The sequence below is a fragment of the Sebastes umbrosus genome, chromosome 5 (assembly GCF_015220745.1).
Source record: "Sebastes umbrosus isolate fSebUmb1 chromosome 5, fSebUmb1.pri, whole genome shotgun sequence".
Classification (NCBI taxonomy): domain Eukaryota; kingdom Metazoa; phylum Chordata; class Actinopteri; order Perciformes; family Sebastidae; genus Sebastes; species Sebastes umbrosus.
The window spans coordinates 10,732,485-10,749,320 of NC_051273.1; the positions used below are offsets into that span (position 1 = coordinate 10,732,485).

The window sequence follows — 16,836 nt, forward strand, 5'->3', positions numbered from 1 at the left end:
TTATTATTATTAATAATAATAATAATAATACTAATAATAATTTATTTATTTATTATTATTATTATTTATTTTTTGTTATTATTATTTTTTTCATGCCAATCTACTGCTCCACTGCTATTGGCGGTGGAGTACACAATCTTCTAATTAATTACTTAAGGGCAACAGGAATAATGGAGAGAATTTAATTTTATTATTATTATTATTATTATTAATAATAATAATAATAATAATAATAATAATAATAATAATAATAATAATTTATTTATTTATTATTATTATTATTTATTTTTTGTTATTATTATTATTATTTTTTTCATGCCAATCTACTGCTCCACTGCTGTTGGCGGTGGAGTACACAATCTTCTAATTAATTACTTAAGGGCAACAGGAATAATGGAGAGAATTTTATTATTATTAGTATTATTGTTATTATTATCAATAATTATTACTTTTTATTTTATTGTTTTTTTATTTATTTATTATTATTAGTATTATTATTTTTAAATATTATTAGTGTTATTATTATTTTTCCTGCCAATCTACTGCTCCACTGCTGTTGGCGGTGGAGTACACAATCTTCTAATTAATTACTTAAGGGCAACAGGAATAATGTAGAGAATTTTATTATTAGTAGTATTATTGTTATTATTATCAATTTTTATTTAATTTAATTTATTTTATTTTATTTTATTTTGTATTATTATTATTTATTTTTTTCCCTGCCAATCTACTACTTCACACCTATAAGCTGGTTTGCCAACTGCCAGTAAACACCAAAGAAGAAGAAGAAGAAGAAGAAGAAGAAGAAGAAGAAGAAGTGGGAAGCCTTCATGGATAGGAACTGTTATTTTTATACTACATATATATATTTATATGTAACGTTATATATATATATATATATTTTCATATCATTATGCTACATGCAGAGCTCACAGTGCTGTCATCTCTGAGCTGTCATCCCCAAACAACCACCCAATGTTAGCCATCCTGCTGCTAGCCAGTGTGAATCTGCAGTGTGATGTTTGTGTTTTTAATTTCCTCTCCTCTCCTCCTCACAACACATATTTCTGTGACAGACAGCGTGAAGATGGATTGAAACATGAAGGGTGGAACTGTCCCATCAGCAACATAGAGGAGGGTGTCTCTCTTTAGGTATGCTTCACAAATTCCTCTCTTTTGTGTTGACAGTCTAGCAATTTACATTTTTATATCTAAGGCTTTCTTCTTTCTTGTAACCAGGGAATGAAATTATTTATTTTTTTATTTTTTATTCAACCTTTATTTAACCAGGTTAGTCCCATTGAGATTAAGAACCTCTTTTCCAAGGGAGACCTGGCCAAGATGGTCAGCAGCAAGAACACAAAGTTGCAGACACAGACACAAATAGAGATAAAATACAATTCACAAACTAAAAGCACAAAAATTTGCATTAAAAGAGAACTATCTAAAGACAAATGGGGGGACAAAAATGAACTTTTCTGGGAGTCAGCTGTACAACAAGGGGGCTAAAAACATTGGCATGCCCCAGAGTCTGCTTCTAAAGCCTTCATTTTAGATTTAAAAATATTTAATGATACCAGCTCCTTGATTTTTAGGTCATTTTGGAGCAAATTCCAGGCTGAGGGTGCAGAATATGCAAAAGCCCTTTCCCCAATTTTTTGTCCGAGCTTTTGGGACAGAGAGCACAAGAAGGTCCTGTGAACGCAGTGAAATTAGCACCTGCCACCTGCCAAATACAGGGTAAATGTTGGCTGTGGCAGGTAAAACTTTCAGGTCACCTGCCACCATGGCAGATGACCTGGCAGGTTTTAAAAAGCAATTCCTAAATTAAAAATAGTCAGGGATTAAGGTTACATGATCCATATTTCTACTGTCTGTTACCACTGACTCAGTGTTTACTAGGGGTTGACGAAAATATTGAGTATTGCAATATTGTGTTTTGTGATATATTTGATCTTGCCAACCTGCCACTGCTAGCCTACTACACAACTACTTGTGCGTCAGTATTCAAAGCAAGCTTGTGTCTAGGCCAATGTTTCCCCATTCCCCACATCCTGTGTTGTGAGGAAGCTTCCTCTTTTGTCCTAAAGTGCTTAGTTGCATCCTGATCAGGGTCACAGATCGCAGAACTGCTCACTGGGTGGTTTGTTTTAACTCAGGGTTTTCCGTTATAGCTTGTTTTTCTTACATATTCAATGCTACCCTTCTTTGACAAGGAAGTTTGCTGTTTTCCTTTCTGGTTAAGGAGGATCGATGTCTAAAGTTCAGAGGGTGCTACTATTAACTTTTTCTTTAATCTCCGTTGCATATATTGTATATCATGTAGCCATCCATCCATTCACCCCCTGGATGCTTGACCTGGTCAATTTTGTACTTGCAATAGCGCAAGCAGAGCAGCCTCCACCACCTAATACTCAAACTAAGTTACCATCTCATTTTGGAGCAGTTTTTTAAGTCGATCAAGGGAATATGCATAATTACAAGTTTTAATTTCTGTATGTCAACTTAAAGACAGTCCGCTGTTAAGCTTGTTGCTTTTTTTTGTGGCCATTCTTCTGGCACTGGCACAGGAAGGTGATCTTAATCATGCCTACAAAGCACTGGAAGACTTGGTAGCTTTTCCAACCAGGGAAACAGCTGTCAGTGAGCACAACACCAGACCTATTTAAATTACTGGAAAAAGTAATTCTGGTGATTCAGAGGCTAAAGTGGTCCACAGCCAGCAAGGAGATTTTAAGCCTACCAGCATGTCATGGATAGGCCTTATGGTGTCCTCACAGTTAGTAAAACCCCCCAAAACATTTCCAGAGTCTGGTGCAGGAGGGCATCTTGCCAGGTGCCTTTACCACTGCATCTGATCTGAGATCCAGGGGCAATGTTGTTGGGTGCCTACACTCCTGGTAAATAGAGCTGGGGGATATGAAAGTGATATGGGTTTTGTAAAATGAGACAAGATTATTGTATTGATAGGTCTTAAGTGTTGTTCTTAGGCGATACTATGAACTCATTTGAGTGCTTTAGCTGTGTGAAATGAAAAGTAAAGGCTTCTATCCTTTGGCCACTATATCCTTATGCCATTTGATAATGTTTCTTTTCTCACAGAAAGTACCCACCACCCTTTGTTGAAAAGATTAGATAAAATATTTTTCAAATGCACCAGTAGTTCCTTGATCAGTATTAGTGTAGTTTAGTAGTAGTAGTAGTAGTAGTAGTAGTAGTAGTAGTAGTAGTAGTAGTTGTTATCTTCAGTATAGTTTGCCTTTTTGCAGTCCTATATAAATGCTGGCCTTTTTCTCATAATGTTGTAATACAGTACAGACCTACACCGATCAGCCATAACATTATGACCACCTGCCTAATATTGAGTAAGTCCCCCTTTTGCCGCCAAAACAGCCCTGACCCGTCGAGGCATGGACTCCACTAGACCTCTGAAGCCGTCAGTAGCAGATCCTTTAAGTCCTGTAAGTTGCGAGGTGGGGCATCCACAGATCGGACTTGTTTGTCCAGCACATCCCACAGATGCTCGATTTGGATTGAGATTTGGAGAGTTTGGAGGCCAAGTCAACACCTCAAACTCGTTGACATCTACATGATGTAAAAGAAAATGTGATTCATCAGACCAGGCCACCCTCTTCCATTGCTCCGTGATCCAGTTCTGTTGCTTACGTGCCCATTGTAGGCGCTTTTGGCGGTGGACACGGGTCAGCATGGGCACCCTGACCGGTCTGAGGCTACGCATCCCCATACTCAACAAACTCCGATGCACTATGTTCTGACATCTTTCTATCAGAACCAGCATTTACTTTTTCAGCAATTTGAGCTACAGTAACTCTTCTATTGGATCGGACAACACAGGCCAGCCTTCGCTCCCCACGTGCATCAATGAGCCTTGGCCGCCCATGACCCTGTCGCCGGTTCACCGGTTTTCCTTCCTTGGACAACTTTTGGTAGGTCCTGACCACTGCAGATCGGGAACATCCCACAAGAGCTGCAGTTTTGGAGATGCTCTGACCCAGTCGTCTAGCCAGCACTATTTGGCCCTTGTCAAAGTCGCTCACATCCTTGCGCTTGCCCATTTTTTCTGCTTTCAACACATCAACTTCAAGGACAAAAGGTTCACTTGCTGTCTAATATATCCCACCCACTGCCAGGTGCCATTGTAACAAGATAATCCATGTTCTTCACTTCACCTGTCAGTGGTCATAATGTTATAGCTGATCAGTGTAGACAAAGTGAGGAAACACCAAGAACGTACATGCTAGTACAGTCCTGTTTTGAGGGTGTGTTTTGTCTTCTACATTATTAGTATTGGCAATTTTTGCCCAAAATATCTTGTTGTATTTAAGATGTATAGCTTATATCTAGACTGCTAAAATGATCCGGACAGTAGGAGTATATTAATGAAGAAGAAGGGCAACGAAACACTGTTGTAATGAATGAAAGATGGCTATTTGCTTGATGAATGATGATAATAACAACTCTTGGTTTTCTTCTCATCCCAATGCATTTCTGAGAGTTGTTTATGGCCGTAAATGAGCTGAAGGTTAAATTAAGCCATGTTGTAATTTTCAAAAAGCCCACACAAACACATAGTTTCCCATCGCTGTGTCACAATGTGTTGCAGTTGAGTCACAGGGTTGTTTTTGTGTTTGTGAGTGTTGGACATGAGCAATCTGTCTAAAATGCTTGTGTCAATGACGTCCCACAAGACCCTGCTGTTTCCCAGAACTCAGTGACAGAGAATTGATTGAGCAAATGTTGACTGGTAGAAATGCAACTACATTTAGTAAGCACTTATCTTGGCTAATCTTTCTTTGTGAGAAATTGTGTTCACAAATGAAATTATTGTATCTTTAATAAGCACTGTAGGTTTAGGGGAAATGCCAATATCAAGTACAGATACTTAACTCTACTCATGATGTACTCATGTCTCATGATGACATTTCGTAAATTAAATTAATTACAGAATAAAATATTAATGTTTCAAAAAAACCTAATTGCCATAAAGTAGGCATATCATATTTGACCAAATCATTTTAAAATAAGAGCACATAGCTAGGGTGATAAGATGTGAATGTTTAGAGAGACTGCACTAACTTCCATTCCATCTCCCTTTTCCCATCACTACAAAAGTCATCCTCCATGAATTAAACTTTTAGGCTTTATTGTAAAAGACCTGTTTTGATTACCTGAAGACCCTTCTGTCCTCAGGTTTACGTATCTTTTTTAGGCATTTATTTTACAATATACTGGTGCCCTGCTCAGTATATATAAAACTCACGCTACTCTTTATGTGCTTAAATGCTATTCTGATATGATAGCCATTTAAAAAAAATTACAAAAAGATTGTTTCTGCAAAATCAGGAAGACCTTTTGTAAAAAGTTGCCTCAAACATGGTTGGGGCATGGCACTTTTGGAAAAACAGTATGTTTTTGGTTGATCAAAATACGTCTGAATGGGTCAGTGTCTGATATATAACCCACCTTTCCTTAGCTGATAAAAAAGACTGAATTGCCATTTAGTTCCACTTTAATTCTTTTTTGATTGCTGAAAAAAAGTCAAGCCAGTCGAGGCTTCTCTACCAACCTGAATTGCAGGTCTGGCGTTGGTGTGGAAAGATGTAATCACATGACATTCCTATAATAACTAGAGGACTTCTATAATCTTATAGTTTGTATTGGTGTGGAATGGATGTGTTGTACGCTGGTAATAAGTTAGAATTTCATTCAAAATTGATTGTGGGTGCTACTACTCGATTATAATTGTGTAAGAGACATTTAGCATTATTAATGCGCAGATGTGAGAGGATGGGCTGGGAAGGCTTTAGATGAAGGTTTTTTGCTGATATACCAAAAAAACCTCGTCTGGACCCACTGGGTCACCTTGAAAGTGTAGCACATGCACCTTTGAACAATTTGTGTTAGCTGGTCAACCCAGTTACTATACAAACATTCTTAGTCTGCACAAAAGCATCAAGTAAACTGTATTTAACAAACAAACTGCAACTCATTTTTTTTTTTACGTTAAGTATCACCACTGGGTCTTACGTTGAACAGGGCTTTCTGCCTGTGCTTTACACTATGAGGGTCAGAACTTGCTTGAAAGTGTTGTTATCTTTCAGGTTGTGCTCTTCAGCTTAACTGTGTGACTGAGCTCGGAGACAGAGAGGAAGATGCCTCCCAGGCCATCCTCAGGGGAGCTATGGGGCATCCACTTGATGCCTCCCAGGTATGACTCACTGGATTATATTGTGGATACAAATGCATTTTGTATTTTCTATTGTGTACACGTCTTGACAATTATTAGCCTGTTAATTTTATGTTATAGCAAATAAAAAAAATCTAAAAAATTCACATGCATATGTGTTTATTTTCAATTTTCAATTGAAAATAAACACATATAAACACATATGTTTAGCTTTAATTATCTTTAAAGTGAAATTCCCAGAGAGGGGAAATTAAGTAAATTAAAAGTAAATTCTTAATTTAGTCATCAAACTATTATAGTAATGCTGGGTGTGTGTGCAGGATCCTGGTGGACTGCCTGCTGCCCAATGGGATGATTCTGACCCTGGAGTGTCTCCGTGAGGCCACGCTCATCACCATCAAACATGAGCTGTTCAAGGAGGCCAGGAAATATCCCCTCCACCACCTCCTACAGGAGGAGACGTCCTACATCTTCGTCAGTGTTACACAGGTAAGAACTCTCAATCTCAATTTGAATATCTGGTGGGCAGAGGTGTTTGATGGAACGACCCTAGAAAAGCTTTTTATAAAGGAGAATGGTCATTTGTCTGGAGCTACCACAGGTGCTAGTAAAAACAAATACTGTACTGTTCCTGCTCCCTGAAAATGTTTAGGGAAACCCTGTCTCCAATTTTGTTGTGAATAGAAGGCTCACAAAAATAAGTAGTTCACATCTTGCTTGCCTCTCCACAAAACTGAGCACATCTTAGCTTTAAAAAAATGCTTCTCTGTGCTTAAAAACACACCATTGCACTTTTCCAAAACATCCATTCTACACCTGCAGGAAGGCAGTCAGCTCTTACAGAAATTCACCTTCGGTTTTTCATGAAAAAAAGAAAGTGTAATAGTTTGAACACCGGCTCTGTTGTTTTTTTCCTGCCTGCAGGAAGCAGAGCGGGAGGAGTTCTATGATGAGACTCGGAGGCTGTGTGACCTTCGACTCTTCCAGCCCTTCCTCAAGGTCATTGAACCAGTTGGCAACAGAGAGGAAAAGATCCTCAACAGAGAGATTGGTGAGAGGTTTTTCATCTCTGATAACGCAGGTTCTGTTGTAGCCACGATTATTTTTTGTGTTATTTCTTTTGCTAGTTCAAAACGTTAACTACCAGTAATGTATAGTTTGGAACATGTGACAAATTCAAAAGACGTTTTCATGTTCAATTAAAACAAACTATTTTGCCTCAGAGTAGCAAAATAGTTGGTGGATTTTAGTATTTTTTTGTTAAATTTGAAAAATACTTAATTAGTTAATATAATAGTTAATATAAATAGTTGCTGTTTTTTATTAAATGGAAAAGACAAAAGCTGTTTAGCTGAAGAAAACTAAGTAGAATATTTGGTGACTTTAACTACAAATTATGTTGAGAATGAACCTACCTGAGCTATGTTATTAGGCTACTTATGAGCAGGATTGATGTGCTAAAGCTACTTACATTTGTTTTGGATTATTGTTTTGTATGTTTTAGGAAACTACAGTAGATAGAGGAGGCAAACGTGATTTTACTGTATGTCTAAATAGACCGAGCTAGCCAAAGTTTCCTTGAAAAGACTGAAAATAAATGCTGTTTCTGCTTTCTGTTCTGTCAGGTTTTGCCATCGGTATGCCTGTGTGTGAGTTTGACCTCGTGAAGGATCCCGAGGTTCAGGACTTCAGGAGAAACATCCTGAATGTTTGTAAAGACTCAGTGGAGCTGAGAGACGCCAGTGGGCCCCACAGTAGAGCACTGTATGTTTACCCACCGAATATAGAATCCACACCGGAACTTCCCAAACACATCTATAGCAAACTGGACAAAGGTAGGCAACAGCTTTAGAAAAAGAGAAAAATAAGAAATTGAAAATTATTATTAATACACAATAAAAGCTCTTAAATACAACAGGAGGACAACAGGGAGTAAGAAGTGAACATTTTAGCTCCCATCAATACTTAATCACTACTAGCCAGCCGTAACAATGGATAGGAAGTACAGTAATGAGCAGGGCATTCAATTAATTGATTGAGGTGCTACTATGGTAAAGGTCAATACAATAAGCTCAGACCTCAGAATCATTAACAGGTGGGTGGTTATTGTTTCTAGGTTGCTGCTCGAGTAAAATTTGATTTATTGATTCTTTTTTCTCAGTTTTCTTTTGTTCTGTGTCTCTTTTTGTAGGTCAGATTATTGTTGTGATTTGGGTGATTGTTTCTCCAAACAATGACAAACAAAAGTACACATTGAAGATCAACCACGACTGTGTGCCTGAACAGGTGGGATGAATATTTACTCAAATGAAAAAGACTACATTTTTTAATTCAACATGAGGAAATTGAAGGGTGTCTAATGACGGCTGTCTGCATGTATCTTGTCCTAAAGGTGATTGCAGAGGCCATTCGTAAGAAGACACGCAGCATGCTGCTGTCCCCAGAGCAGCTGAAGATGTGTGTTCAGGAATATCAGGGTAAATACATCCTCAAGGTTTGTGGCTGTGATGAGTACCTGCTGGAAAAGTACCCCATCAGCCAGTATAAGGTAAGAGACTTATGGGCAAACATTCAATTCGTGAACATTTAAATGGCATTAAAAAGCATGAAAAATAAATTATACAGGTAGTAAATATTTTCTTTTATAATGTAACTGATTTATACCAAACATTTGCTCAAGAAAAGAAGTTTTTAACATTGCTGGCTTACATGAATGAAGAGTTGGAACAAGTTAGTTTAATGGCTCAAAGAGAAAAAATAGCAGGCATTGTTGTGTGCTCTCTGCACGGACTACCATCAAACTATACTCTAAGATGGATCAGGCTGATCCGGGACTTTTTTATCACTCCGTATCAGGATATATCCAAAGCCTGATCCATTTCAAATCCTTTATTAACTATAACCATTGTGGATATGTCAAAACAACATTGCCTTTCATTAGAACACTGGAACCGTTTCCTCATGCACAGTGATGTGAGCTCATGCTTAGAGTCCATGTGAGCCAAATCAAAGTAGAAGATGCACAAAGTCTCACTGTTTCCTCTAAAGTCACTCGGCAGCTGCTGGAAAATAACCAATTGATATCAGTGGTTACACTTACGCACGCTGTAACTCTAGCAGCTCTGTGTACTTTGGTTCTAACCGTCCTCATCTGCGTCATTCCCTCTCTGTGTCTCTCTCCCTCTAGTATATCCGTAGTTGCATCATGCTGGGCAGGATGCCTAACCTGATGTTAATGGCTAAGGACAGCCTATACACTCAGTTGCCTACAGACAACTTTGTCATGCCGTCATACTCTCGACGCATCTCCACGGCAACATCCTATATGAATGGCGAGGCAGCTACCAAGTCGCTGTGGACCATCAACGGAACCCTGCGGATACGAATCCTCTGTGCCACCTATGTTAACGTCAACATACGGGACATAGACAAGGTGGGGACGCACAGTGCTTACAGGAATATACTAGTGTCTGTGTTGATAAGTCAAATTAAACAACACATCCTTGACTCTAATGCTTTATTCTTACATGGATGGTAGGTGAAGACTAGAATTGGCCAAAGTAAGAGGAATGGTCTTTTAGTAATAATAATTAAAAAAAAAAGTGAATGGTATTTATTGTATTTTTTGAAGATTTATTTTTGAGCAATATCAGTCGACTGTTATTTCAGTTGTGCATAGTGTCCCATCCTCCAACTCTCTCACTTCCTGTGGAAACAAACAGTCTTTGTTCAGGTCTCGTGTTAACAGAGAGCTTTAGGAAAGTAGTTCTGGTAGCGTGTTGGTGTGCTGTCATGAATCATTTGTGTAAATGTAAGGTCTTCACAAAACTGCCAGACTGCATGCCACCTCCGTATAATGATCATTTAACATGACAGCTGTTACACACTATTAATGTTGTACTTCTGGGATGAGTTGTCCAACAGGCATATCTCTTAGAAATGTTGTAGTGTGAAGATATTTCACATCTTTTATTAATGTTTTCTTGTTGCATTTTGCTTCTCTTGTGTATGTATAGATATATGTGAGAACAGGCATTTACCATGGAGGTGAACAGATGTGTGACAATGTCAACACACAGAGAGTACCCTGCTCTAACCCCAGGTAACTGCCAACCCTTCATCACAATACCTGTTATTTTACTACAGCGGCCCTTTAATGCAGGGCTCTTTAATTCTAACAATAACTTTATTTGTGAAGAGCTTTTCTTAATAAACTGAAATAGTGCTTTAGACAATTTACACTGCTAATTTACTTTAAGCAGTCTAAGGCAAGAGGGTAACTTTAACAGTTTAGTGCTGGCTAGTAACACTAAACTCCTGGATTAAATTACTGTTAAACCCAAGTCTGGTCCACTCTTATACCTCTGGAGAGGTATAATATACTATATTGGCCTGGTAGAACAGGCCTATTTAAATATTTTTGACATTGAGGTATCTTTTGCGGTGTGTCAATATTGTTGCTGAAAGTATAGGCTCAACTCAGCCCTGTGTAATAGCAGTGTAAGGTGTCAGAGCATTCAGTTTTCTATCATTGGAAGCACTTTGGTGCACCTCAGAATTAAGTGGCAGAGTTAGGTCCTCTTCCTGATGGTTGTTGTTTGCCCCATAGCAAAGAGTGTATATTGATAAGAAGTGAAAGTCAATTGGTCGTTCCATTGCAACATCAGCATGCAGCATCAGAGCTATGCTTCCGCAATTTTGGACTGAAAGCGACTGCCGGGCGCCAGTAAAACATCCGCCTACAAAGTGCCGTTAAAAAAAAGTAAAACAAAATTATTTATGTTCTATTGTCATATATTTAATTTCTCTAATGAAATGGCCTGTGTTGAACAATAGAAAATGTTATAAATAGGCATACTATTCTAACTATTTACTTACTAATTCATTTATTTATTAAACTTTTTTGCTTCCCAGATGAACATAAAGTGAGCGATAAATCTCAGTTAGAAAAATGCAGCACAGATTTTGAGAGCAATCTCAAACTTGTTGGAAAGCTGTTTGTTTGTGAACAGAGACGCTAATGCATCAACCGCGGTACAGGCTTACAGCATAAAGCCCTTGGGTGCATTATAAGATAATAAGATAATAATAATGATTTAAATGAGGGCTATTTAAGTGTTCGTACTGGGAAGTTGATTTACCTAAAAAAAAAAAATTATCCTCTGATCTACAGACGTCTCTTTATACATCCATGGCCACAGACTCATAGGCGTTTTCAGTCCAAAATGGCGGCAGCGCGGTTATTAAAAAAGCACCAGAGTTTTGTCTCTACTATACTCTTTGCCTGTAGGCTTATATTTGAGATTTTTTCTGGGGTGTTTTTGTTGGCCCCAATCTCATAAATGATCTCTGTGTCTCTTTCATTCTTTGTCTACAGGTGGAATGAGTGGCTCACCTATGATATGTACATCCCAGACATACCCCGCGCTGCTAGACTCTGCCTCTCCATCTGCTCTGTCAAGGGCAGGAAGGGAGCCAAGGAGGTAGGACAGAAAGCAGTGAAGGAAATGACTCCACAATGCAACTTCAATTGACAGGAAGTGTTGACATGCAAAAACAGGAAGTGTCTTACTAGACCACTTGGATCCAACTGTTCCATGTTTAACAGTTAGGAATTATTATGGAAAAGTAAAATACTTTCCTCTACAGTATTATTGAGGGAAAATGCAACAGTATAACTAAAAAACTACAACAGGGTACAACAAACCAAATATGAGCTCATGTTAGCAACTAATACCTGATCATACCAATAGCAGTATATGCTGTATTACAAATAGACAGTGCTGCAGTTGTCACAGCCTAAAGATAGCAGCGAGCAGATGACCTCTTTGTGTCACTGGCATGCTAAGCCATCCTAGAAGGCCTTATATGTATAGGTACCGTTTGTGTGTGTGTGTGTGTGTGTGTGTGTGTGTGTGTGTGTGTGTGTGTGTGTTTAGCATGTGCTGGTATTGGTATATGAACCTACCCTACTCTAATGTGTCAGTCTATCTGAGTATAAGTGTCCAAGGTGAATGGGAGCTGTGGTATCGTCTTTGGCTCTGTTTAATTACTAATCAGCCATGGGCACTGGTGGCAGAAGACATCAACAGAAACACAATCAGTAGACGTGACTTTTCCATTCAGAATATGCTTCTCTGTTGCAAGCCACGTCAACGGTGTACTGTGAAATGTCGGGTTAACTGTTCTCGCTCAAACTCATTTCAAAGTATTAGAACTAAACACTGTGACAACAGAAAAAAATTGGATTACCCAGATATTGCAAAATCAAAATTAGGGTTTAGAAGTTATCATAATACATGTAGCATAATACCATCATAGTAACATATTTTAGATTACATCAAATTTACAATAAAAAGAATGAATGTCTGTACATTTTACTCTATGTTTAGAAACCATGTGGTGTAACAGTTCGAGTGTGTCATTGTTTTTGTGCATTGGCTCTAATACTCGAAACAGACACCCACACAGATTGATTTTACTTCCATCTCTCTGAAAAGCTGGAAGAAAGAGAGGTGTGTGTGTGTGTGCGTGTGTGTCAGAGTGTATCAATGAATGCCAGACATGGATATTGTAACAGACACCTGGGGTGAGCCCTATCCCGTACCGCGCAGTGCCAGACTGAGGTCAGGTTAGCGGATGCTCTTTCAAGCTCCACCTGAATGAAAGATAAACACTTCTCTTCAGCCGCCTTTTGTTCCAGCACTTACTATAAATAGGTGCGTTTTGACTGGCTGTCTGCATGTAACTCTGTCTGTTTGCCTCACCATGCTGTCCTTTTGTCACCTGCCCCTTAGTGAAGACTCACTCTGGAGATTAAGATATTATCTTAAACATTTCCTCAGCCAAACTCAGCCTTTGTGCAGGCTTACTTGGTAGCTTTGGCAGAAGGAGTACTGCAGTTTAAAGATTGTTTGATAACCTTTATAACTAAAGATGAAACAGTGGTACGTATTGCCAAGACCTTATGATTTCACTCTGCCTTATGCCATAATCAATTATCTCATAATCAAGCACTCAGAAAGGTCCAATTCATGCCAATACTAAAGCAAGTAGTAGACTGTGCTGTCATATACAACACCAGAAGACAAGTGGACGCATTACTTAAAGTGATAGTTTGGGTGTTTTGAAGTGGGGTTGTATGAGTTACTTATCCATAGTAGGTGTTTTACTTACAGTAGATTCTCTCTTTCTCCCTTTAGGAGCACTGTCCACTAGCTTGGGGTAATATCAACTTGTTTGACTACACTCACACTCTGGTGGCCAACAAGATGGCTCTGAACCTCTGGCCTGTCCCTCATGGCCTTGAAGACCTCCTCAACCCCATAGGAGTCACAGGATCCAACCCTAATAAGGTATTCAAATTCAGCACCTTGCCTTCAAAACATTTTTTTTTCATATACTTTTGCACTGTGCATGCTCCATTTCATATTGGGACTGTGCCAGGACTTAGAAAGTAACAGGTTTCTGTGTTTAATTTCAACTGTTTTGCTTTGTCTGTAGATGTTTAACAGAATAAATTGATCTCTTCAGATAATCTGTTAAACATCTACAGACAAAGCAAAACAGTTGAATTGTTGAATCTCAACTAATAAGCTGTTGAAATGTTACAAATATTTTGTAAACTATTTGTAGTCGGACTATCCAAATAAAATGTTACCGAGAGTTTTGTGAGAAAAGTTAATTCACACGTTATGATATTCTTTTAATCTCTGTTGTCCAGGAAACCCCATGTCTGGAGCTGGAGTTTGACCACTTCAGTAGTTCAGTCAAATACCCAGATATGAATGCAGTGGAGGATCATGCAAACTGGACCATCTCAAGGGAACTGGGGTTTAACTACAACCTCTCTGGACAGGTAATAACCTACTTACCAGCCAGAACAACAAAACAGTGGGTTCATGAGTAAAGTTTTTTATGAAAATGTATTTACTTGTGTTTGCCTATACACCTCGATTGCATTATAGAAGAAATAAAGAATTGTCTGTTAAAGTGACATCTCAAAGAGGAGTAGGGAGCTTGCAAGTGTGATGTTACAGAAGCGTAAGAGACCTGGGCCATACAAAGGACCTGGAGAAGCACAAAGGAGTGGGAGGGGTGTGCACCTTTTGACAAGCAAATTAATTAAACACTATTGTACTGATGTCAGACATGTGAGTGCGAAACCTTGCGAGAAATACAAAAGCATTAGTTGCAGCATTAAGAATCATAATAAATCTTTATCTTCATATCCTCACTCACTAACAGAGCTCAAACTCAAATACACACTTTTTAAAAATATAACATACATACACATACAGAAATATAACGTGTACAGAGTAACATTAAAAGGATGAGGTAAATTATTAATGAAGGTGTTTAAATTTCACCACTCATTAGACCCCTTTGTAGCCTGACATTGATTAATGAGGCCCTAATGTGAGGTGTGGTTGTGTCCTTGTTGAAGGCATCACACGTGTAGTGTGTTAGTAATGTGTAACAGATATGTGTGTTATGTAAGACACCACATGTAATTATAGTTGGGTGATATTGAATCTTTTGTGTATTATACGTGCGTGTTCCCTTTAATGAAAGAGTGGTTGCATTAACATTATTGGCATTATTGGTATAGTTGGATGTCAATGAATGTTATAGCTCTTCTCGCATTTTATTTATTAAAAAATGTAATACAAGTAAATTTAGGTCAATAAGTGATTTGATAAATGTGGTTAGTTTTCAGTCAGTCAATGAACTATAAAGACTCATTGTTGAGTTATACTTTAACTGAGTTGTTCCCAACACTTGTGTGACTCAGTAGTGCCACTGTAAGCTGTTGTGTTCAGTTATTCATGATGGTGTTGCTGATGCCAGCTTATCCGATTTCTACTGTAGATGATGTGTGGCATGAGAACCATGACTTGTGTTTGATTGGAGTTACTCTGCCATGTGAGAGGATGTGAACAGTGTGAGACTATGTGTTAAATTATTCATGATGTGTGTGACAAATGTTAGGAGTGCCCATCTCAATACGTGGTGTGATGATGATATCATGCAGCAGAAAATAGATTCATGCTGACTAATATTTAGACAGTTAGAAATCAGACTTGGTTTTGTTAAGGAGTATGATTGGACAAGAGACAATAGAACATTTTCCACAGATGCTGTGATCTTGGCAAAGTTATGGCAAAAAGGGAGAAGCTCAAATTCAGGATTTGAAGGCATTGTCATGGTTGTTAACAGCGTTGAGTCTTGTGCCGAATGTACACAGTATCTGGCTGCATCGCTTTCCGATTGCGCTCCGTCTCCGTTACAGTGTCCACTGGAAATGTTTCAGAAGTGGAGTGTCTGTTATTCTGCATCCACATTTATAGCACCTTAGCTTGTTCCACCAACATTTTTCGTGTTTTACAAGCATAAATACACGTTTACAGCTGCTTTATGGCTGTATTGAATAGCTTTTGTTCCTTCTAAACCTTCTCTGCCATCACTCATTTTAAATGTCAATATAGCCGATCTCACAGCAGTGCTACTGTCATTAGTCTCTATTTTTGTTTATCTTGTCTGACGATGTTGTGATCGTAAAATAATGATTCTAGTATCTGCAGCTCACCAGCTTGGTAATGACTGCTGGTCAACATAGTATTTATAAGCTGTGATCAGATTTCGCACTCGTTCCGTTGAATGACAACAGAAACAGAAAAATAAGTAAATGAAGCCTTCTGCTCACCTATAAAGCCCTCCACAACCTTGCCCCCACCTATCTCTCTGACCTCCTTCAGGAGTATACCACCTCCCGTTCCCTGTGCTCATCCTCAGCTGGTCTTCTGACAACCCCCACCTCACGCCTCAGCACCATGGGTGCTAGGGCGTTCAGCTGCACTGCTCCCAGGCTCTGGAACTCCCTCCCTCCTCACATCCGACAGTCTGACACAATTACAAGATTTGATCCCACCTCAAAACTCACCTGTTCAAACTGGCCTATTCACTGTAGTGTTCATCATTCTGTGTCCTTCCCTCAACATTGTTACTGTTTTATCCCCTCTCATACGTGTCTGCCTAAATGTCTCTTGTTATGTTCGCTCTGCTGGTGTTTTCGTTGTGTTTAACTGTTTTTATCTGTTTAAGTATTTATTATTTTATCATGGTGTCCTGAAAGGCTCCACCAAATAAAATGTATTATTATTATTATTAAATGAGCACAACTAAATCGTGAATTTGGCTGCATTAAAACACAGTGGCAGTGATCACAGAGAGCAGTAGGGGAGAGAACCGAGGTTTAATGAGCTGTCTTCCTCACTCCCTCCCTCGCTTTTCTCCTTTCCTTCTCTCATTAACTACAGATTGTGCTGTGTATCTGTGAAGATAAAGTCTGAAACAAAGGAAATACATCATTAGAATTCATTAATTTCAAGTCAGTTGCCAGAAAAATACAGGCATTTGAATACATTCACAAATGAATTTCACGCTTCAGAGACGTTCTGGCAAAAACAGACCTGGATGATGATTTGAACACAGCTTCCATCTTTGCTGACTATTAACCTAAGACCTATTATGCTAATTTTCAGGTGCAGCTCAGCTCTAACTAGCTTTGTTTGAGGGAATGCCAAACTAGCTGCTAGGCATGTATTATGCAAATTGCTTACTTGGTG

General features: G+C 38.6%; 1 protein-coding gene across 3 annotated transcripts in view; it reads left to right on the top strand.

Moving 5' to 3' along the window:
• The window catches only part of pik3ca (phosphatidylinositol-4,5-bisphosphate 3-kinase, catalytic subunit alpha), a 29,586-nt gene that overhangs the window by 960 nt on the left and 11,790 nt on the right, over nucleotides 1-16,836 (top strand). For 2 of the 3 annotated variants that reach the window (XR_005206981.1, XM_037770163.1), the window contains exons 2-13: nucleotides 1,077-1,152; nucleotides 6,123-6,229; nucleotides 6,529-6,697; nucleotides 7,133-7,259; nucleotides 7,834-8,043; nucleotides 8,400-8,494; nucleotides 8,601-8,756; nucleotides 9,396-9,641; nucleotides 10,225-10,310; nucleotides 11,586-11,691; nucleotides 13,411-13,563; nucleotides 13,932-14,066. Coding sequence is in view for 2 of the 3 variants with exons in the window: in XM_037770163.1 (XP_037626091.1) it covers nucleotides 6,174-6,229; nucleotides 6,529-6,697; nucleotides 7,133-7,259; nucleotides 7,834-8,043; nucleotides 8,400-8,494; nucleotides 8,601-8,756; nucleotides 9,396-9,641; nucleotides 10,225-10,310; nucleotides 11,586-11,691; nucleotides 13,411-13,563; nucleotides 13,932-14,066 (1,539 nt within the window). In the remaining variant the exon portion in view is untranslated. The remainder of the gene's footprint in view (nucleotides 1-1,076; nucleotides 1,153-6,122; nucleotides 6,230-6,528; nucleotides 6,698-7,132; nucleotides 7,260-7,833; nucleotides 8,044-8,399; nucleotides 8,495-8,600; nucleotides 8,757-9,395; nucleotides 9,642-10,224; nucleotides 10,311-11,585; nucleotides 11,692-13,410; nucleotides 13,564-13,931; nucleotides 14,067-16,836) is intronic. The other variant, XM_037770164.1, reaches the window with a different exon arrangement.